The sequence below is a fragment of the Cetorhinus maximus genome, chromosome 5 (assembly GCF_964194155.1).
Source record: "Cetorhinus maximus chromosome 5, sCetMax3.hap1.1, whole genome shotgun sequence".
Lineage (NCBI taxonomy): Eukaryota > Metazoa > Chordata > Chondrichthyes > Lamniformes > Cetorhinidae > Cetorhinus > Cetorhinus maximus.
The window spans coordinates 60,952,717-60,976,515 of NC_135883.1; the positions used below are offsets into that span (position 1 = coordinate 60,952,717).

The 23,799-nt window shown below is 42.7% G+C and overlaps 1 protein-coding gene across 1 annotated transcript in view; it reads left to right on the forward strand.

The window, feature by feature from the left end:
* The window catches only part of LOC144680673 (CUB and sushi domain-containing protein 1-like), a 2,611,816-nt gene that overhangs the window by 1,132,029 nt on the left and 1,455,988 nt on the right, over positions 1-23,799 (forward strand). Inside the window, exon 5 of the mRNA XM_078541910.1 lies at positions 17,220-17,427. Coding sequence (XP_078398036.1) covers positions 17,220-17,427 — 208 coding nt within the window. The remainder of the gene's footprint in view (positions 1-17,219; positions 17,428-23,799) is intronic.

Below are 23,799 nucleotides of genomic sequence, written 5' to 3' on the forward strand. Positions count from 1 at the left end.
TACTTCAAAATATGAACTCACATTGTAGGGCTCTTACCATTTCCATCTCTATGAAGCAACCTTTCAAGTGGAGACAGAAAGGCTACCAGGACAATAGCTCTATAGAAGGTCCCCTTCCTATCTCATCAAGATGGAGGATGGATCATTCAGGAGTTAATGGCTGGAACATTAATCATGTAGGCCATAAAACAATAGGCATTATCTGTCAAACATGAGCTAATCAATTACCTTCTGAAATTACCATGGGGGGAGAAGTCATGTGACTAGAATAACCATTTTGAAATGTCTTTTAATACAATACCCAAGCTGCTGAAATAGGAGTCTGGAAGAAATCTGCCAATGGAGCAGCAATACCATTTCTGTCTCCCTTCTCTCTCAAACCCAAGACCCTATCTCTTTTACGGTTTGAAATTCAGCACAGAAATAGAGAATTTCCATTGAAAGGAACATCAGGTGCAATATCATCAATTTTTAGAAAAGACAGATCACGGTTTAAAAAAAGGACTGTCTCCAGAAATTGCAATTTGCCTTAGCCTCAACTCCAGTAGGATTTCAAGCCCACCATGGAAAGATTATGCCTTAGCCACAGATACCAGTGAAGGACTCATAAACATGAACTTTATTTTTTTTTCTTTATACCTTTTATCATCGAATCTTAACTTTGGCCAGAAAGTAGCTTCCTAATGTATAACCTGTACGTTTACATGCTTCAGAGTGTGTGTGTGGTGAAGGTGAGGACATGGGTTATCTTTTAAAATATCTTTATACCTTTACCTGGGTGGGTTTTTAGCTCAATAAAAACTAGCCCCTTTGCGTTTTAAATTCAAGAAAGCCTGTCTGACTGAGTTCCTTGCAACCAGCACAAAAATGGTAAGGCATAGACATTGAATTAATACCTTCATCCTTGATGATGATGGTTGTCCTTTGAATTCAAAGATGATTTTGGATGTGCAGACTCATCAACGATGAACATGGAGATGGTTAGGTAGTCCCAGTCTGGATGCACAGAGTCGGAAACAGTTGGGGCATTGGAAGTCATGTGACATGGACAGATGCTGTTCTATGGTGTTGTTCATGGGTCACAATGAGACATTGATTTCGTTCCTTTTCAAAAGTGACAGAAGCTCTATGGATCATGGTTCTCCAGCAAGTTCCTTCTCGCGCTGGTTCCTCCAGCCTAATAGGCTTGACCACTTCAAATTTCCCTTAAGCATGTCTTGCGCAGCTGACAGACACTACTGTGGGGGCTGTACGTGTGTGTGTGTGTGTGTGTGTGTGTGTGTGTCTAATTTAGTTAAACTGAAGACAGTCAGACTGCAAGGTTTAAATCATCAAAGGGTTAGGTGTAAAAGCAGGCATTTTGAAACGGAAATGGGCGAGCTAACATTCGCATTTGTAGATAAGTTGAGAGGTTGTTTGAATTTCAAAGGGGAATTAGAAGGTGACAAGGAAAATGTATGCATGTTGCAGTTCATAGGAATTCATAGGTAAACAAGCAGTAGGGCTATCATTTTTATTTCATCAAAAGCAAAGACAAGACGGAAACGTGAAAGGTCTGATATCTGGAAGCGTTTTAGTTTCAAAGAAAGCTTAGAACAATGGGTTTAGAGATAAAAGAGGAAAATATATTTAAGGAAAGATTAAACACTGTATGGTGAATGGCTGTGAAATCTTGAATGATGTGCTGTGCAAATTCAGACCTATGAAAACCAGACTCTAGCCACCCTAGAGGGGTGCTTGTTCCAGAAAGCAAGGTTTTGTTAAAAACCTTGGAGTTCCAGTGTCATGTGAGAGGAGCTGTGAAGTACCTCCCTACCTCCCTTATAGCAACAGTGGGTGCCTTATAGTAATATTATTGGATGTTTAAAAGATTAAGAATCTATTTGGACTGTTGCCTGAAAAGGGTGTTTATTTTGGGAGTCTAGCTAAGTAGAAAATCTCTTTGGAAATCTTGTAAGACTAAGTTTAACTGTGTAACTGTAAGTTTGTGTGTTTACATTTTCTTTTATTTTGTTAATAAATGTTTTAATTTAATTTTTAAAATCTCCAAAAGTGGTAATGGGATCTTTACTTCTGATGTCAGTGCACATACTTTTTCATAATAAAAATACAAATTGCAAATAATTGTGATAGCTTGGCAAAGTTTTCCTTTGGGGTTTGGTCAGCCCGACAATTACCACCTACCATATCATAATAAAATCAACTGTCCCAGAATACAATGGTCCTCCATTCTTATTACGTGTCCTACCCAATGCATTTGGGCCTTCAGGAGCATTGCCTCAAAGCTTGTTGTCTGGGCTCAATCTAAAATTTCAAGGTCTGTAATCTGGTCTTGTCAACGGATACTGAGGATGGAGTGAAGAATATGCATGTGAAGTTGTTCCAACTGCCTATGTGTCGCGTTATAAAATCCAGGACTCTCAGCCATAGAAGAGGGAAATAATGACATGAGCATTGTACATCTTGACCTTTATGGACAGTCTATTGCTGTGGTGTGAAGCCTTCTGAGCGCCTAACTCGCCTTGCAGATCCTAGCTGATATCCCATTATCAAGCAAACTGTCATTGGAGATAATAGTTCCAAGGTATTTGAAGCTATCAACATTCTTCAACTTTGTATCATTGATGGAAATGTCTGGTTGAACAATGCTGGCGTTTGGCAAGGGCTGGTGTAGAACCTCGGTCTTTCCAAGACTGATGGTCAATCCAAACAGCTTTGAAGCCTCTGAAAATCTGTCAACCATGATCTGCAGATCTCTAATTTTGTGAGCCATTGGGGCAAAATCATTATCGAAAAGGACTGGATGAGTTTCTCAGAAGCTTTGGTTTTTGCGCTGAGACATCGTAGGTCAAAGAGTGAGCCGTCAAGGTGATATTGGCGATACTCTCCCTCTTTAAGATCCTTGACAGCCTACCTGACACACAGGTGAGGAATAGGTTAAAGAGGACTGGTGCTAGAACCCTACTTCACTCCTTTTGAGATCTCAAAGGGAGCTGATGAGTCACCATTTAAAAGGACCTGGCTCATCATTCCATCATGGAACAGCTGTATGATGTTGACAAATTATTTTGGACAACCACGCTTTTCCAGGATTGTCCAGAAGGCGTCCCTCTTGTCTGTGTCAAAGGCCTTTGCGAGGCCAACGAAAATGAAGCCAAGGTCCATGTTCTGCCCGAGGCATTTTTTTTGGACTTGCCTCACAGTGAACATCAAATCCACTGTGCTGCGGTTTTTAGCTCAATAAAAACTAACCCCTTTGTACTTTAAGTTCAAGAAAGCCTGTCTGACTGAGTTCCTTGCAATCAGCACGTAAACAGTTAAGCATAGACATGGCAATTTATAAAGATGACGGTATTAATTCAAAAAACCTTGTTATGATCAATCAATGAGCGGAAAAGAAAGGACAAACCCTGACACATGTCCTCCCTGTCCGTAACATTGAAGCATCCATTTGGATGGAGAGGCATTGGAGGAGGGATAGTTTGGTAAACCGTGTCAAATTCTAGAGACGGATCAAGAAGGGTGAGGAGGGATAGTTTACCTTTGTCACTCATGACTTTGACCAGAGCAGTTTCTATACTGTGGTGGAAGCCGAAATTTGATAGGAGGAATTCAAACATGGAGTTCTGAGAAAGATGGGCACAAATTTTGGAGGGAAGTTCTTTGGAGAGGAAAGAGAAGTTAGAAATGGGCAGTAGTTTGCACGGAAGTAGTGGTCAATGGATGTGTTTTTTAGAAGAGGGGTGATGATGGAACATAGGAAGGAGTGGGAGGCATACCTGAGGAGAGAAGACCATTAATATCGGCTAACATGGGAGCAGGAGGGAAGGAAAATTAGATGGCTAATAATTTAGTGGGAATAGGGTCATGGAAGCAGGAGGTAGGCTGCATGGACAAAATGAGCTTGAAGAGAGCATTAGGGAAGATAGGAGAGAAATTAGAGAAAGGTGCGAGGTGAGAGATAAGGCAGAGGGGAGCCTTGGAGGAAGTTTGGCCAGTGGACAAGTGGAGGGGAGAGAAATGAAAGAGTTAGCTAGTTGGATGGTCTCAATTTTAGTGCCAAAGATATCCATAAGCTCCTTGCACTTGTTGTTGGAGCTGAGAGTGGAAGAAACAAGGGAGAGGGATTTAAAAAAAGAATATTTGCTGTAGAGAAAAGAAGCTGGGGGTTATCTTTGCATTCCAGGATGATCCTGGAATAAGCAGTTTTGGCAGGCAATAGCAGGAACTAATAATGCTTTATGTGATCGTGCCAGATCTGGCAGTGATTGACTAAACTACTTGTCTGCCATATCCATTCAAGTCTGGGCCCTTTGGAATTAAGGGAGCAGAAATAAAGGCCATACTGGGAGAATGACCAGGGCAGGAGAGAGTGACAGTTTTAATCAGGACGAGGGAATCAAAGGTGGCAATGAGGTTGTGGTTCAGTAGGTTAGTAGCTGCAGAAATATTGTGGTGAATGGAGTGCCACAGACTAGGGACTTAAGATCGTGAAAGTGCAATTTTAGTGAATTGGAAGAGTTTTTGTTCCAGGGTAGACTCAGAAGGGAGTGATGTTGAGAGGGGATGTAGGAAGAGGGTGATACGAGGAAGTGGGTTTGCTGCTCATAAGGAGGGAGCACCTAGTGCCTTGATGGGCTCTTTGGAGAATGCCGAGAGGCGGAGAGGGAGGTAAGTCTGTGATGGTAGTAGGAGAGTAGAAAGGTTGCAGAGTGCTGTAGAGTTAGGGTAGAAATTTTGGAGGGCAGAGCACTGAAGAGGGGAGAAATGAAAGAAGGCAACAATGACAGGAGCGCAAAAAGTCTAGGGAGGTTAAAGAGAAAATAATTTTTGAAAAGAGCCAGGGGGAAAGTGGGAATAAGTGATAGGCTCAGGTCTGAGGCAGCAGCCAAAACATGGACACAAATGGCTGCAGGGAAAACTCAAGTTACATAGAAGAGTGGTATAAAGGGCAGCTGAATTGACAGTATTCATTTCACACTATCACCCCTAAAAATAAAAATTGCCCCCATTTTTTATGGCTTCAACATCACATAGGTCAGAGAAGCTGCTTTGGGTTACAGATAAAGTGCTTGAGAATCTTCCTGTAGTTGCCCAGAAGTCTATACTTTGGCAAATATGAGTAATAATTTGATCATTCAAGCAACAAAACCTATTCTCTCCACAAGTAATCTTTAATTAAGAATAGATTTGTCAAATCCGAGAAGGTGATAAATTTATGAAATACAGTTTTTAACTCCTTAACACCAAATCAAGCAGTCTTGTTGGAAAAAAATCATAAAGTCAAAAATATAATTTGAAAAACAAGGGACAGTGGTCAAGGTCCACACATGGTTAACGAGTACACTTGAATATGGCCTTAGAGATGGATTTTCTTCAACGCAATTTCTGAAGATTCATTGCATCTTCTCTAACATCAATATTGAGGCTGCCTCCTCACTATTAGCCATGCCAAAAAAGTAGCCACAACGCAGAGAATCCTGAGGAGTCCACAGAAATGCTAGCATAGCTGGTGTACCAAACCTCTACTTTTATTCCTGCCTGATAAATTGATTCATGTCTGAAATGGTCAATGGTGGGGTTGGGAGAACCACATGACATGGTAAGTTGCAACAAGCAGTGGCAGATTTAGAATTATATTGTAATCAGAGAACTTAGTGTATTTTTGCAAGGCTCTGCTCCTGACACAGAGGCCAGAATCTTCTCCTCTTAGAAGATTCTCAGGCTTTGGAAGCATAGGTTAACCCTGTCCTTGTTGATGTCTGATTCCTGTCTGCCTGTGCAGTCAATTAACAGGGCTCTGGGAGCCCTGTCCAATTTGGGACAGCTGGCGGACTCCAATTGGAGTTCCTTTGGCTATGGGAGGCTAGCTGCTCTACCAGGTCACTGCGCGCTGCGAATGTAGGTTGGAGACTGGGAAGGTGCCCCAAGATAGAGGTGACCTCTGAAGATTTCTTAAATTGTTGAAAGTAAGTATGGACTCAGTTGCCAGGATGGTCTGCGGCCACAGCTGTGGCCTTTTGGTACCTGCATCTCTGGATGGGGAATTAAAGGAAGCCTCACTGGCCTGCTGCCAAGAGGCCACCTCCAGGCACCTACACGCCTTTGGCCTCAACCACTGGCCCGTCTAATCTCAGGAAAATTCTGGCAACGTCAGTTTTCCTCCACATGGGCATGTAATTGATCTTAATTAGCTATCTGCCACTGCCAGGCAGGTAGCTGGAACCAGACAGAGCCCAGCTCTGGCAAAATAGCTCAGGAATGGGAAAGCATGGGAGCCACCACAGTGTGAGATTTCCTAAGTTTGCTTCGGGTCCCAGCACCAAACCTGTCTCCGCAGGGGTGAGAAGATTCTGCCTAGCGCCTCACTAACCTAAAATCTGGATGGGTGAAATGGACCGAGAGGTCAGCATATCCAATTTGCAGTTCTATTGATTTTCAAGTCATTAACGTCATTACTGGAAAATCAGGAATGCCATGAACCGGCTGCGCTGACCTCTCCGGCTAATCCCCTGACCTAAGTGAGGCATTGTGCTGGAGAGTGAATGGCAAAGAAAATTGCCTCCTTATTAAAATTAGCAAGTCAGAATTTCAGAGATTTTTTTGCAAGGTGTTAATTCAGGAGCTACTATTGTAGATTTATGTAGCTTAAAAATGAATATGACAATTAAATCAATACAACCAGCCAAGCATAAGGATGCATTCACACTACAAAGGTCTGTTTTGTTGGTGGGAAGTGGCTTTGCTTCTCACTGACGCTGCTATAGGTTTAGAAATTGAGGCATGAACTGTCTGCAAGGAACAGTGGAAATGACAGGCTTGAGGCTTGGTCAGCTTCAGGCTTCATTTAAATTAGACTGGTGAGATGCAGACAACTTTTGCATGTTTCCAGAAAGCTTGCCAGAAAAGTGGGCATTAATCTGATTGGAATGGGCTAGAGGGTGGGAAGTCAAATGCAACGCAAGTAGAGATGGGAAGCATTCCTGCTTTTCTTGGCTCCACAGGGGGATGTATGTTTTAGTTTTCATTGGTGGCCACTGGAGAATCTTTGTTGGGATAGGCTTGATAACTGATCCTGGATTACTCCTTTGGGGCCTGCACAAATAACCTGGACCCTGCTATCACATTACCCCCACCATCCTTCATCGTGATATCCTTGAAACGTATCTTGATGGAGGCAACCCCAGTCCAATCTTGAGGCCGCAATCTACACCAAGATGCCTATTTTCTGCCTCACAGTTCACCTGCCAAATTTAAATTAGCTCAAGCTCTCAAAATTGCTAGGACCCCTTCACCATGGAAAGATGCAGCAACTAGCAGACTTCGCTGGTCAGTCATCCAAAAAATCCTGGTCTGTTCTTGAACCAATATGGCACAACATTTTTCAATGGCACTGTCTCCCAGAGTGAAAATATAAAGAATAGCCAGAAAATGGTATTGGGGACATCAGGTAACAAAGTGAATATGCACATTTGTTTCTAGCAACAAGACAATAGTCTGCACCTTTCACTCTGGAGTTATCTAAGGGTTCCTGCTTTGTTGCAGATTTTCTATCAGCTCTGTATTGGTTCACTCCGACTAGAGGAATACAAGCACGTCAATGAATGATCAATTGCTATTGCTTGGAACTTTTGTTTTATCTTAATAGTTCTTGTACTGGCTTAAAGAAATTAAAAAGAAAATTAAAAACAAGAAAGTAATCGAAAAATGAAAAGAAATGCCCATAAGCAACTCCCTATCCTATATTTCTGTATTCACTGAAGCGATTTTAATTATTTGTTTCAAGCCTAAATATGAATGTTACTACTCACCACAGACAACTTAATGAGTTTTTAATTTTTCAAACAAATTAGTTCAGTGACTAAAGTGCTCTGTAATTATGTATATGTTTAAATGTTAAATGCTATCATCAGCAAACCAAAAAACTTTTGGGGGTTGTTAATGGCTTTTTATCAGTGAAGTGTACTCACAAGAATATGAGTTTTTAAAAAAATAATTTCCTCAGTGCATTGGTTGTATGGCAGTAACGTGTAATTATTGTTAAAAACAAAGACTTGCACTTTTTTAGCACCTTTTAGAATTTCGACACATCCTAAAGCACTTTACGACCAATGAAGTATATTTGAGATGTTATCGCTATTTTACTGTAAGAACCATGACAACCAAGTTGCATACAGCAAGCTCCACAAACAGCAATGTGATAATGTACAGATCAGTTATTGCAGTGATGTTAGTTCAGGGATAATTATTGTCCAGAAAACTGGACCCAACTCCACAGCTCTTCTTCAAAATTGTGCCAAGCAATCTTTCACTTGCACCTGAGAGATCAGATGGTACTTAGGTTTAAAGTCTCTTCCAAAAATCAGCATTTCTAACAGTGTTCAAATATCTTAAGTATTCATCATTTAGAATTTGACAGCTACTTAACAAACAAAATTTCAACTGATATCTGCAATGGTCAGTATCCCTCTTTATCTTCATGAACAGAGATCCACAGTAGACTGAGAACAATTTGTTCAACTTCTCTTACTAAAACAAAAACAGAATTACCTGGAAAAACTCAGCAGGTCTGGCAGCATCGGCGGAGAAGAAATCAGTTAACGTTTCGAGCCTTCATGGCCCTTCGGCAGAACTGAAGCATAGTTAGAAGAAGGGAGAAATATAAATTGGTTTAAGGTGGGTGGGGGGGAGGTGGGGGTGGGGGGGGGTGGTGGCGGGAGAGAGAGTCCTACTCCGGCCCCCTCCCACAACTCTTTCTCCGGTACATCGATGATTACTTCGGTGCTGCTTCATGCTCTCGTTGGGACCTGGAAAAATTTATTAATTTTGCTTCCAATCTCCACCCCTCCATCATCTTCACATGGTCCATCTCTGACACTTCTCTTCCCTTCCTTGACCTCTCTGTCTCAATTTCTGATGATAGACTGTCCACCAATATCCATTACAAGCCTACCGACTCCCACAGCTACCTCGACTACAGCTCCTCACACCCCGCTTCTTGTAAAGACTCCATCCCATTCTCTCAGTTCCTTCGCCTCCGTCGCATCTGTTCTGATGACGCTACCTTCAAAAACAGCTCCTCTGACATGTCCTCCTTCTTCCTTAACCGAGGTTTTCCATCCACGGTCGTTGACAGGGCTCTCAACCGTGTCCGGCCCATATCCCGCGCATCCTCCCTCACGCCTTCTCCTCCTTCCCAGAAACATGATAGGGTCCCCCTTGTCCTCACTTATCACCCCACCAGCCTCCGCATTCAAAGGATCATCCTCCGCCATTTCCGCCAACTCCAGCATGATGCCACCACCAAACACATCTTCCCTTCACCCCCCCCGACGGCATTCCGTAGGGATCGTTCCCTCCGGGACACCCTGGTCCACTCCTCCATCACCCCCTACTCCTCAACCCCCACTTATGGCACCTCCCCATGCCCACGCAGAAGATGCAACACCTGCCCCTTCACTTCCTCTCTCCTCACCGTCCAAGAGCCCAAACACTCCTTTCAAGTGAAGCAGCATTTTACTTGCATTTCCCCTAACTTAGTCTACTGCATTCGTTGCTCCCAATGCGGTCTCCTCTACATTGGAGAGACCAAACGCAAACTGGGCGACCGTTTTGCGGAACACCTGCGGTCTGTCCGCAAGAAAGACCCAAACCTCCCTGTCGCTTGCCATTTTAACACTCCACCCTGTTCTCTTGCCCATATGTCTGTCCTTGGCTTGCTGCATTGTTCCAGTAAAGCCCAACGCAAACTGGAGGAACAGCACCTCATCTTCCGACTAGGCACTTTACAGCCTTCCGGGCTGAATATTGAATTCAACAACTTTAGATCTTAAACTCCCCCTCCCCACATCCCCACACCGTTTCTTCCCCCCCTCCCCCTCACTCCTGCTTTTTTTTCAATAATTTATATAGATTCTTCTTTCCCCACCTATTTCCATTATTTTTAAATCTAAAACTAAAACCTTGTTAGCCTTTCCACCCCACCCCCACTAGAGCTGTACTTTGAATATCCTGTCTTCCATTCTTAATTAGCACTTTTCTCAGACAAAACACCTCTTTGACCCTTTTGTCTGTGACATCTTTTGATTATCTGCTCATCTCCACAATCATCACACCCTCAATGTCTCTCTCTACCCCCACCACCACACCCCCCCCACCCCCCCCCCCCACCCACCTTAAACCAATTTATATTTCTCCCTTCTTCTAACTATGCTTCAGTTCTGCCGAAGGGCCATGAAGGCTCGAAACGTTAACTGATTTCTTCTCCGCCGATGCTGCCAGACCTGCTGAGTTTTTCCAGGTAATTCTGTTTTTGTTTTGGATTTCCAGCATCCGCAGTAGCTTTAGCTTTTTGTTTTTCTCTTACTAAGACTTCAGAGATGCCAACATCTGAAGAGTGGCTTTAGATGCTATTCTATTTGCCTGCCAGTTCTTGTTCTTAACCCTTGAAGCATTTTTTTTCCGAAACAAAAGATAAATTTTAGTACTGATGGTAATCGTGGCAGGGTCACATAAATGCCACAATGAAAGCTAATCTCAAGAATTCAGTCTTCCATGATGTAGCAACAGCAAGACACAGCAGATGCTGGAAATCTGCAATAAAAAGAGAACATTCTGGAAATACTCAGCATGTCAGACAGCATCTGTAGAGGGAGCAACCAAGTTAAGTTGATGACCTTTCATCATTACCAGAAAAAGAGATGTAACAAGCTTTAAGTAGGGAATGTTTCTCACTTTAAATTCTGCATTTACTTCTAAAGTTTGTGATTAACAATCAAGCCTGTCTTTGAGTAAACTTTAACACGCTGAAATCAGAGACTCAGGTCAAAATTGCTTCCCCATCTAAAACCTGTTGCCATAGATTTCAGGGGCAGAATTTTGCCGTCAGTGAGCGGGGATGGGGCCCGCTCGCCGACGCATAAAATGATGCGGAATGATGTCGAGCGGAACCCCCGACGTCACCCTGCCCCATTTAAATTTTCAGGAAGGCGGGGGCGCAGCAAAATCAGCTGCGGGCCCACCGACCTGTCAATGGCCAATTGAGGCCATTAACAGGATCAATTAACCAATTAAAGGACCTGCCCGTCCAATCTTAAGGTTGGTGGGCAGGCCAGGAGCCCCAGCGGACAATAGAAAAAACATGAAACCTCATCCACCGGTGGGATGAGGTTTTATGTAGGGTTTTAAAAATTGTAATAAAGTTGTTCTGTAAATTATGAACATGTCCCAACTCATGTGACATTGTCACATGAGGGGGACATATAAAGGATTTTTCTTTTCTCTATTTTTAATATTTTTAAAAGTCAGGGTGATCTCCCTGAGGCTGCACTTAGCCTCAGGGAGATGTGCGCTCTTTCGTGTGCATGCACGATTTTAGGAATTTCTCCCCCCACCCCACCCCTGCCCGCACAGGGAACGCATAGCGCTTCCTGCGGGACGTCACGCTGGGCTGGTCTTAATTGGCCCGCCCATGTAAAATGGTGGTGCGGCCTGCTTTGCTGGTGGAGATCGGTTCCGCGCCCGCCCGCGATTGGGTCAGGTCCACCAGCCCGACAAACAGAAAATTCTGCCCCAGGTGTGAATGCATGGTCGTTGCATTAATATGACTATTATACATACCTATTTTGTAAAATTTATTGAGCTCCTGAAATCTCACCTGTGAGAATTTGATTTTATTAGAAGAAACATTGCTTCCTAAATGACAATCTTTGCTTAACTCAATACACTAACTCCTAAATATTTGCCCAGAAAAATAGCTCATAGTAACTTTATTAAATGCCTGGGGAGATGGTGGTGTAATGGTAATGTCACTGGACTAATAATCCAGAAGCCAAAGCTAATATTCTGGGGACACAGTTTAAACCACACCATGGCAGCTGGTGGAATTTAAATTCACTCAATTAAAAAAAAAATCTGGAATTGAAAGCTAGTCTCAGTACTGGTAATCTTGAAGCTATCATCAGAGACTCAATATATCTGTGCGGCTGGGTGGCAGGGAACAGCATGAGTTAAAAAAGGAACAAAAGTGTGCATGAATATTGTGCATAGTTGTTGAAGAGTACACAAAAAAGTGGTCACAAAATGAAGCAAATATGGCAGCAGGAGTGAAAATAGCAAGATTACACAATGTCCATTACTGAGGGAGTTAATTATATCATTTCAGAGTCCAAAGAAAAGATGTCTTTGAGCAGGAGACAGTACGATATTTATTATAACTGTAGTGCTGATTCTATTTTCAGTGGTGGAATGCTAAGGTAGTAATATAATAATGTCAAGCTTTCCCTTGTATATTGTTTTCAAAAAAGTGAAAAGTTAAGATTAACAACCAAATAAAGCTATTGACTATTTCATCATAGGAAAATGTCTAACACATCCATGTGACATGCTTCCATAAGAACACAAGGAATAAGAGCAGGAGTAGCCCACACAGCCCATCAAGCCTTTTCATCTTGGGCTTCAACTCCATTTTCCTGCCCACTCCCCATATCCCTTAATTCCCTGAGAGACCAAAAATCTGTCTATCCTTAAGCCTTAAATATATTAAATGATGGAGCATCCACAACCCTCTGGGGTAGAGAATTCCAAAGATTCACAACCCTTTGAGTGAAAGAATTTCCCCTCATCTCAGTCCTAAATGATTGGCCTCATATCTTGAGACTGTGCTGCTCTGTTTTAGATTTCCTGACCAATGGCAACAATCTTTCAGCATGCAGCCTATCAAGCCCCTTCAGAATTTTGTAGGTTTCAATGATATCACCTCACATTCTTCTAAACTCCAGAGAATATAAGCACAATTTACTGAGTCCCACATTATAGGAGAACCCCCTCATCCCAGGGATCAAGTTAGTGAACCTTCACTCTACCACCTCTAATGCAAGTTCATCCTTTCTTCAATGTGGAGACCAAAACTGCACACAGTATTCTAGATGCAATCTCACCAAAACACTGTACAACTGTAGCAAGACTTCTTCATTCTTGTATCTAAATCCCTTGTGATAAAAGCCAACATGCCTTTTGCCTTCCTAATTACTTGTTGCACCTGCATGCTAACTTTCTGTATTCCTTGTACCAGCACACCCAAGTCTCTTTGAACACCAGACTTACAAATTCCTCACCCTTTTAAAATATATTCTGCTTTTTTATTCTTACGACCAAAGTGAATAACTTCACATTTCCCTTTTTTATACCCTGTCTGTCGTCTTGTTGGCCACTCACCGAACCTGCCTATAATCCCTTTGCAGCCTCTCTGTGTCGTTCTCACAGCGTACCATTCCACCTAGTTTGGTATCATTGGCAAACTTAGATACATTACTCTCTGTCTCTTCATCTAAGTTATTAATGTAGATTGTAAATACAGTGGCTGAAGCTCCAGCACTGATCCTTGTGGCACTCCACCATTCACTGCCTGCTAACTTGAAAAAGCCCCATTCATGCCCACTCTCTGTTTCCTATTCGTTAACCAATCCTTTATCCATGATAATATATTACACCCAACTCTGAGCCCTTATTTTACCTATTAACCTTTTGTGCAGCACATTATTGAATGCCTTTTGGAAATCCATGTCTTTTACACCTACTGGCTCCCCTTTATCTACCGTACTTGTTACATCCTCAAAAAAACTCTAATAAATTTGCCAAACAGGATTTCCCTTTGGTAAAACTACGGTGACTTGCTTTAATTATACTATGCTTTTCTAAGGGCATTGTTAAGACTTCCTTAATAATAAATTCCATCACTTTCCCAACAACAGACGCTTGGCTAAGTGGCCTTCCATTTAAAATAAAAGGGTGGTTTTCCATGTTAACATCGTGCACATATGATCAACTATGCTCCCTCTAAGCTGCACGGCTATGCAGCAAACGACAAGCCAGCCCCTTTAAATTACCCCATGTACAGCTGTGCAAAAAAATCAAGGGTCACGACCTTATAGAAATCACCCGTGCACTCAAAATAAAATCACAGGAAATGCTCATGGCCAATGATATCTTTATGCTGAGGTGTCTGAACTCTGCCAAGGAAATGAAGACGTGTATCGAGTTATTTGCTACTTTGTACATTTTACATGTCTACCTAATTGAAACTTATTGCATTGAATATCCATAAATAAATGTCCTGAATTTGTGTGCAGCATAGTTAGGCTTCAGTGCAGGACATGACACAGAATTATTGGTCTCAGACTCGTCTGAAACAGGTCTAAGAAAAGCAAGTGAATGGCTCTCTGCCACAAAACTTCACTCATGAAGGCAGCATGCTGCATCAAGCTCATGTTTGCTGTGGTTCAATAATTATGGATCTGTACAAAAGATTACTTTCACAGTGATACTACAACTTATTTAATCTCACATGCTTCGGATCTGTGTATCAGTATCTATGTTGATGTATCTGCAGGACTCTGGCGAATAGCATCATTAAGTGTAACATGGTTTGCGTGAACTAATTTAATCCACCAGTGGTATATGTTAACCATGGCTGTAATCAGTTAGCATCGAATGCATAAAGCATTCTTTTCAAAATATATTGTGATTTTTAGAGTTCTTCCCTTTATTTTTACACTCCCATGCAGTTTGGTCTTGATCTGCTCTCCATTATTCCCCACCTGAATCTCATTCCATTTGCTATTCTGAGGACCCATCCCACTTAACCTACATTGAGGTTGTCTCTTTGCCCTGTTCGACCCAATCCTGATGGCGTTGTCTTTTCTGTTCTGTCTAGGTATCCCCACCCAGTTACCTGAAATGATGGGGAGAGGCTAACTGCTACAGTGCATGTCATTTTCCTGAATGCTATTGTGGCCAGCCTCCCCCTTTTGCTCATCAGCCTGCAGCCTTCAACACTGCTTAATACCCAGCTCTTTTACCACTGCGACCAAAAGCAATGTCACAAAGCTCTTCTGATCTTTAAATTACCTTACATCAGAACTGTTGTCAATACAAGTGCATTGCAGTCAGTGGATGATCCTCTCTGGCTACCTCCTAAAACAATTCCATTATGTTTGTAAAATGTGAAGTATTATTGCTTCGCGACCTATGCGACTTCTACAATGGCCCAGATGTTATTTATTTGAAGATTGGAAGCATTTCATGAAATGTTTTTTCCCACCTCATAAACTCAAAGTGTTAGACGAACATAATTCTGGTTTCCTGATGTGTGTGTTGGTCATTAGATGTCACAATGGGGAGACAGTGGCATTGTGGTAATGTCACTGAACTAGTAGTCCAGAGTCCCAGGCTAATGCCCAGAGGACATGGGCTTAAATCCCACCATGGCAGCTGGTGCAATTTAAATTCAATTAATAAAATCTGGAATATAAAGCTCATCTCAGTAATTGTGACTATGGCTGGATTTTCGGGCCTTGCCACCGGCGGGGCACCATTGCGGGTAAGATGGGAAGCCGTTGACTTTTAATGGCTCTCCAAATTTTCTCGTCCCACCCATGATGATGTCTGCCAATGCCGGGGCCGGAAAATCCCACCCAATGAAACTATCATCGATTGTTGTAAAAGTCCATCTGATTCACTAATGTCTTTTAGGGAAGGAAATTTGCTGCCCTTACCTGGTCTGGCCTATATGCAACTCCACGTGCATAGTAATGTGGTTGTCTCTTAAATGCCCTCTGAAATAGCCCAGCAAGCCACTCAGTTCATGGGCAATTAGGGATGGGCAACAAGTGCTGGGCTTGCCAATGATGCTCACATCCCATGGTAGGATAAAGGAAAAAAAACAATGATGCCTGCAATATGTCTGTAATTCTCAGGTTTACCCCATGTGTGTATGAAGCAGCTACAAATGTAAGCCAATGCTTCTCATTTACTAGCTCAGTTCCTCTGGATTTTTGGGATTTGTTTCTTTCCTCGATTGTAGACATTTACATGTATTGTGCTCATTTTGGTGGAGCCAGACACTGTGGGGGTCGGGGCAGACATTCACATCAGACATTAGGGGAGGAGCTGACAGACATTGGGAATGTGGTGCAGATATTGTGGCAGGGGGAGTACTGTGAACCCCCTCCATTAAAACCGGAAGTAGCCAGGTTGGAAACAATTTGGAGTCACGTTTGAGGATTTTAAAGTTTTTGCCTTTCCGCTTGACCCCAAGCCACCCCCATCTTTGGGGGTTAAAACTCCACATCCCCATCATACTCCTCCCATGTTTGTAAATGTCAATAATCTCAAAATGATTTTTGTTAAGAGTAATTTTTTTAATAGAAAGTGTTTTCTGTGTCTCAATGAATAGCACCTTCACCTCTGAACCAAAAGGTTGTGGGCTCAAGTCCCACTCCAGAGACTTGAGCACTTGACCTCTGCTGACCTCTCAGTGCAGTGCTGAAGGAAAGATGCATTGTCGGCAGTGCCATTCTTTGGGTGAGATGTTAAACTGAATTTACCCTTTCTAGTGAACGTAAAAGATCCCATGACACTATTCGAAGAGGAGCTGGGGTCTTTTCTTTGATGTCCTAGTCAATATTTAATCCTCAATCAACATCATCAACACAAATTATCTGATCATTATCACATTGCTGTTTGTGAGAGCTTGCTGTGCATAAACTACCTGGAATTGCAGTTCTTCTTTATTCAGCATTTAGTCAGTTTCCTGCCTGCTTCAAAATCACAATGCTAGAGTGAAACAAAGGGAGAACCTAATAATGATGACCAGAAATGTATTCACTAATATTGTATTTGAAAACTGTACAATTTGCAGAGACAGGCTAAAAGGCAATTCAGAATATAGAATACACACCAACCCTGACAAGTATTCTTTGTTAATGAAATAAAGGGGATTGTTTTCACTTGACTAGATAATAGTTGTATTACTTCCTGACTGTTGAATCTTCTGTAATGTTACTCCAATTGAAATGTCAACTTATTTGTAGTTTATCAATCTTAGAAGAAAATACATGCCTCTGTATGATCGTCTGGCTCAGGAATTTAATGTTATGTATGTTGTACAGCAACATTTCAGTGGTATATGCATTTTCATGAATATTTTGTTTGATAATTGTTAGATAAAAATAGCTGCGTACTTGCCTTTGTTTCAGAGTACTGTAAATCTACACAAAATGCTTAACCGTGGAGCAATTTTTACATTTTATGGAGAAAATGTTGTCAGTGATGAAATAAATAGTTTCAGCATTGAGTCGAAACTGTGATTCCTGAATGATGTTTTCCAGCAGAAACTCTGTGCCTTACCTGTTTTTCCTGTTGTTCTCTTGATCTTCTAGCTGAAGGTGCTTGTGGCGGAACATTGCGAGGTACCAGCGGAATGATTTCCAGCCCACACTTTCCGTCGGAATACAGTAATAATGCTGACTGCACATGGACCATCCTGGCAGAGCCTGGTGACACCATCGCGCTCATCTTCTCCGATTTTCAGCTTGAAGATGGATACGACATCCTGGAGATCAGTGGGACTGAAGCACCAACAATATGGCAAGTACAGTGTCTTTTTTTTTCCAAAGAGCCAAATAACTTTTTTTTTAAAAAAAGCACAAAGCTTCTTAGTAGGGTTATTTTTCACGGAAAAGGATCTTGCAGGAGATTACTTTAAATATTTTCCAGCAGTATGAATTGCAAATGATTTTGACGGTCTGTAGAAGATTGCAGATAAAATTTATTTGTATGTGTGTATTTTTTTAAAAAATCTCTCCAAAACAATGTGCTGTTAGCTTGGTGATTATTAATCAATTATACTTGGAAAATTGGATGCGAGAGTTCACCACATTGGTCCTTTATTTAGTTGTTGCTGTTATCTCAAGCCTGCTGGTTGATGTTGAATTTCTAATGTTGCCATGTTGTTACTGTTCAATATTGCATAATTAGTGACCACCCTGCTTTTGTACTCTGATGGATCAAAGTGGCAAAAGATGCCACCGGTAAACTATGGGATTTTTTTGGCCATTTACCATGAAATTTCAGTCATATTTCTTCCTAAAACTTTGGTCACTCCTGTTGCCTCTTGTCAGGGACAGGAACCTGTTGGCTTAAAGTCAATTGTTTGCTTTAAAGAATTGACAGTTGTCACACTGAAATATCCACATCGCCAAAAGCAAGATGATTAAAGACCTCTATTCCAAACTCTTACATTCTGAGACTGCAACAGAAGAAATGGCACTCACCACAAACTCTGCTGCAACATCATAGGCGAAAGCTGAGGTTTTGATTTGTTATTTTATGCATTTTCTACTATAAAGCTCAGTAACAATAAGCTGTCCAAAAGCTGGATGACACTAGCATTAAATAAATCTGCAATGGGATCCATGCTCTTTCTTGTATGAGTATACTTGTAATGTATGATATAAATTTTGCCACTGAGTAAAATTAATGTTTGTTCATAATCAGATATTGAAATAATATTGCAAGTGATTGAAAGATTACAGGTCAATCGTGCTGATTTCATTTTTCCATGTTGCCTCAAATCCAAATATTACTGAGAGTAATTGGGAAATTAATGAAGTAATGACTTTCAGTTAATCTTTTGAAGGTCAGTTAAAGAGACATTTTCAGGCATTGATCACTTAAGCAACATTTCATAGTCTGACTGTTGTTTTCACCACATACTTGAAGGGTTAGGCTACAAACCAAGTAGCTAATTACATCACTTCAATTTTTTAAATAAAAGGAAGAAATACTGGCCTTATTCTTTACGGCAACCTGATAATTACAACTGCTAAGCGCTTCATACAGCTGTTACAGACATTCAGTAAGGTGACAATGTTGACACTGTTGCTTGAAATAATGGGGGTGAATATTACAGGGGGTGGGGTATATACCTCACCTGCCCACAGTTGAAAAGTCAGTCGGCACCTCACCAACCTCAAAACAGGCTGCCCCACAGCAGTAATATGCTGGGGGCAGCCTTAACAATGTGAGAGTGGGACCTCCGCCTGTCAGGCATAGGAAGTCCCGCACTTAAGAGCGGGGTCAGCCAACCTGATTGGGCAGCAGCTGAGTAGTCCCAGCAATGTCAGAACACAGTAATGGCTGATGTTGGGACTTCAACGGAGCCCTGGGATGCTGAATTTCAAGGTAAGGCTGAAGGTTTTGGTCGGGGAGAGATTTAGGACCCTAGCGAAGGGGGTCGGGGAGGGGCTGGCCGACTGGGTTTTAGAGGCTGGGGGGAGGCACACAGTGGGGGTACCATCTTGCGCGGGGTAGGGGGCTTGCCACCATTAGGCACAGGGGACGTCCCCCCCCGCACCAAAGGAGGTAACCCCCCCCCCCCCCCCCCCGACCCCCTTTCCCACCTCCCGCCTTTTAGAACAAGCTATTAAAGTTGCGGGCAGGCCAGCTTCCTTCTGCCTTCCCATGCCCAAAGTATTATGGCAGCAGAGACAGAATAGGGTCTTTATATGCCCTCCCAGAAGGAAAAAGCAGTAAAAACTGGGAAATAAGAGTACTGGTCCAAACTGTTTTTTGCTTCTGGATTTTAATTGGCAACTTAAGAGCCTCAATAGGCCTAAGTGTGGGCACGCTGCCTGACACCTGACTACCTGCCCACCGTAATATGGGAGACAGCTCGGGGATGGGAGGGAAGGTGGTGGGCTGGTCACCCGCTTCATTTTACTGGTCCCTCTGCCTTCAAATGCGCCAATGGGCGGGGGGGGGTCTGTAAAACCCCCCCCCCCCCCCACCATGGTTACGTGGTTACCATGTCGCCACGTTTACCTGTGAACTCACCTGGTTTACCTGACAGTAAGTCATGCTGATTAAAGTTGATTTCTTTTTACGCACGATGAAAGTTAAGATTCTGGAAGAGTTAAACTTTGCTTTCACTCTTCTGATAATGTTAGCACTGGCAGAGTGGACCATTGACAGGAGACTCATGAGTGTAATTTTTCCTGAAACTTGACTGGATGGCTCTTCACGCTGCACAAGTTCACTGCTCCATTTGGCTTTGTTGCATTTCTTAAAGCACCTTCTCGTGTGCCACAAGCCATTTAGTGATGGAGTGAGTTAGCCGGGTGACTTTCTCCAAAGTGATTTTGTAGACAGCTTCTAGACTTTATGTGTAAATGTGTAAAATCACCTCAAGTGTCATACAGACTCAAAGGGGCAGGTTTTCCTGTTGGAGGCAGGAATCGGGAGACTAGTTCGATACCGGGTTGCGAACCAATCTCCATCTCCAGCTCGCCATGAAGCACGATTTCCATGGCGGCGGCATCTTAATGACTCAAGAGCTAGGTCTACTACCCAATTAGTGGTCAGTGCGCCGTGGAAATGGTGGCGGGACATCAGGGAAGTGGGCCGCATTTTGGCCTGAATCAGCAGCTATTGCTGTGGCTCCCATCTGTGCATGACATTAAAAAATTGAAAGGATCTTCATCTTCAAAGTGGCCAGAGCAAATGGAATGCCCAGACCTGGGAGAGGGTAGGGAAAGATTGGTTAGTAAAATTTATTACTGCTTAATAGTTTTTTTGCCCAAACTTTCACTATTTTGCATGAAGCGAAACTGCCACCCCTGTTCCTCCCAGGTTGCAACTGTTTCCTGATGGCTGCCCTCCCCCACGAAAACCTCGCAGGGTCAGAAGGCGAGCTCTTAATGAGCTCCCTAATGACCTCAAGCCACCCAATTAACAAGGCAGGAGAGTTCACTTCCCCGCCCTTCTGCACCACCCGCTCCCGCCCCCAATCTCCCTACCTCCCTACCAACTCTCCCTGACCTCGGAAAAATTGTCAGTCAGGAATGGAGGCGGCAAACCAACACCCAGCCCGCTGGTGCCATTTTTTTTGCTGCCTCTGCCTCTGCTACATCCTGATTTGTGACAGAAAAATCTGGCCCCAAGTCTACCTTGGGTGAAGTTTATGGATGATGATCAAATAGAGTGCCATGGAACAGCAGAGCACCATTGTAATGTAGGGGAAAAGGAACAGAAAAGTGGCACTATTGACCAATACTAAAGGTTGGCTATAGGAATGTCTGGAGCTGAGTTAACCCTCCACTCAGGCTGTGACACTATGGTTAAAACTTGAGATTTCATATTCTTGTTAAGAAAGTCACATCCTTTTGTTTTGTAATTAACAGTTACATTATTATATTTTCCAAACTGTAACAATTCTTTATCATTGCTTCTTCAATTTAGAGGAACTTTGAAATTTTATGCAATAAACAACATAACTGATCAATTAATTCATTACTTTGTTAGCAATAATTCTAAAACCATTACTTAATGAAAGCAATCCTTTTAAACATTGGGACTAATTGTGTAAACTGTAAATTGTTGACTCCTTGCCTAACAATAATAGGTTGAGACTGAATTTGTCATCTGAATACTACAATGCATAACAGTCAGTTGTTTCACTAATGTGCTCATCGTTATGCTTCACATTAGCCTGACTACCATCCAGAAATACTCAAAGCTATACAATTTGTATAGCATAATGCACAGCAAGACCAAGAATCTAGGTCTCCTTAAACTGGAGCAGGGACCACATCAAAACATCATTTAATCCTGATTTCTGAAGTTATCTGTCATGTCAACACTTTGTCACAGTTCCTATGAATTTGTCTTTTCTGGTAACTCTGACCAACCCCAAATATAATGACTTTCAATAATGATGTAGGTCAAGTGGATGGTGGTTGGGAACTCTGTTTTGCTCTCCAGATACAGTCGGTCAGGAGGCTTGAACTGTTTTCATGATTGGGCCACATTTGCATGAGGCGAGTTGCCAGCAGGAATCACACAGTGAAATCCATCAGGGCAAACAATCCCCATGAGCTTGTGGCAGCCCCACAATTGGGAAATGTAGAAGCATCAGGAGTGGAAAGGAGCAAGCGTTTTCAACAGTAGGGAGATTAATGGAAGTCTTTAAAGCTCAAAACACAGAGGGGACTGCAGAAAAGTGTTGCACGTATTCATGAAATCCCTGTCTGTTTGCAATCCAGCTGAAAATCAGAATGGTTAGCCAAGAACAGGATGTGAGTGGACCTTTTTCTACTCAAATTTTCCTGTTCTATCCTTCTGGTTAGTAAGTGGTAGTAAGATAAAAATAGCTCCACTCATTACCTGACTCCTTGGTATTTTGTAAGTTATATGCATAGCCTGTTGTCCAACATGAAGAGGCCTGTTGCTTGGGAAGCTCAGGAACACGTTAGAAAGTCTCATGTGTTTCTAACAGTTGAGTGAGGCTGGGGGCCATCTGGTGTTCTCCACCACCATCCCCAACCCCGCCCCAATCCACACCACCTCTTCACCTCCCACTCGTTCCTTTAGCATGGCCCAACCTTTTTTTATATTCTGGAGGCAGGGTGAGGGAATGGCAGATGTCTCGGGGGGTGATTTCAGTCCAACTCTTAAGCTCTTAATATCTATAGGCAAAAGACAGCATTCAGCAGCATGTAATTGCTGTAAAAACGTTGGCCAAGATTTTCCGGCTCTGTCCGCTGCTGGGATCTTCGGTCCTGCTGAGAGTCCATGGACTTTTAGCTGTCTCTTCGCAATTTCCGTAGCAGGTCCCACCACGGAGGGGCCAGAAAATCACAGCCATTGTGTAACTACTCACTATTCACTGCAAGTTATGCTTTCAGTTGTTTGTCTTTTCTGATTGTGTCCTTCAACAACTAGTGTTCCTGATAAATATCCATGTACTCCTTGGGTGGTTAACTCGTACCCAGGGTACCTGCATTGGCCATGTACATATACAAAGCTCAATTTACCTTGAAACTTCTGCCACTCTATCATGGGTTTCAAAGACATTGGGGAATCCAAATTGCTGGGACGTGTGTTGTGTGGATTTGCAAAAGGCTGCGGGGTTTTTTTTGCCTTCTCTCAGAGGGTGGTGAGTCTGTGGAATTCTTTACTGCAGAGGGCTGTAGAGGCTGGGTTGTTAAGTATATTCAAGGCTGAGATAGACAGATTTTTAATCAGTGAGGGAATCAAGGGTAATGGGGAAAAGGCAGGAAAGTGGAGTTGAGGGTTGTCAGATCAGCCATGATCTCATTGAATGGCAGAGCAGACTCGATGGGCCGAATGGCCTACTTCTGCTCCAACGTCTTATGGTCTTATGGTTCAGGATCTGCTGTGGGCAGTATTTCAAAATCATGGTCCCAGAGGTCACCTCAGGATCCCCACCCTTCTGGGATAGTTTGGAATTTTTGAAAAGGCCAACGAGGGGAGGGATCGGTAAACCCACTTGCTGTCCATGAATGGCCTCTTAAATGCTTAAGGAGTTTGTTAAGGGGCGTACCCAGTCCAGAATGGAATTATTAAACTTCATTTTGGTGAACTCGAGCAATCTGGTGAATGTTAGTGCACCGCTGTCAGGGCTGTTGCAGTGTCAAATAAAATTTATTTGTATTTGTGTTTTAGCTGTTTTCTTAAGTACCTACCAGTGCCGTTGTGAGTGCTGGACCTTCATTTTTCCTCCATGGCCCTTTTCATCTGCATCAATGCTGTTCAATGCTGCGTCAATGGCCCTCCGAGGAGCTGCCTCCTCTCTTCAGCAAGGTAGCGGCAGCCCCCAAAATGGCTGGCACTTGCCTTGGTCATTGGCACCTGGCAGGCAACTCCCAGTTTCTGGAGGTGCTCGGCCCCTCTAATTGGGCGCTGAGTTCGCTTCCTGGCTAATGAGGTCATTTAAATTTCAAAGTAGTGTCAAAAGAGCGATGCAGCTGAGGTGCAGGGTTTGGACCTGGAATTCAATACGACGCAGCTTTGAAAATCCAGCACATGCTGTCTGTTTGAATCTTCTTCCATGTGATTACTCCAGATCCTTGGAATGTTTGACATCACGTCAATAGCTTTAATAAAATTTCAAAAAGCTGCTCAGATTTCCTGCTGTTTTTGAATAAAAATCATTTTGCA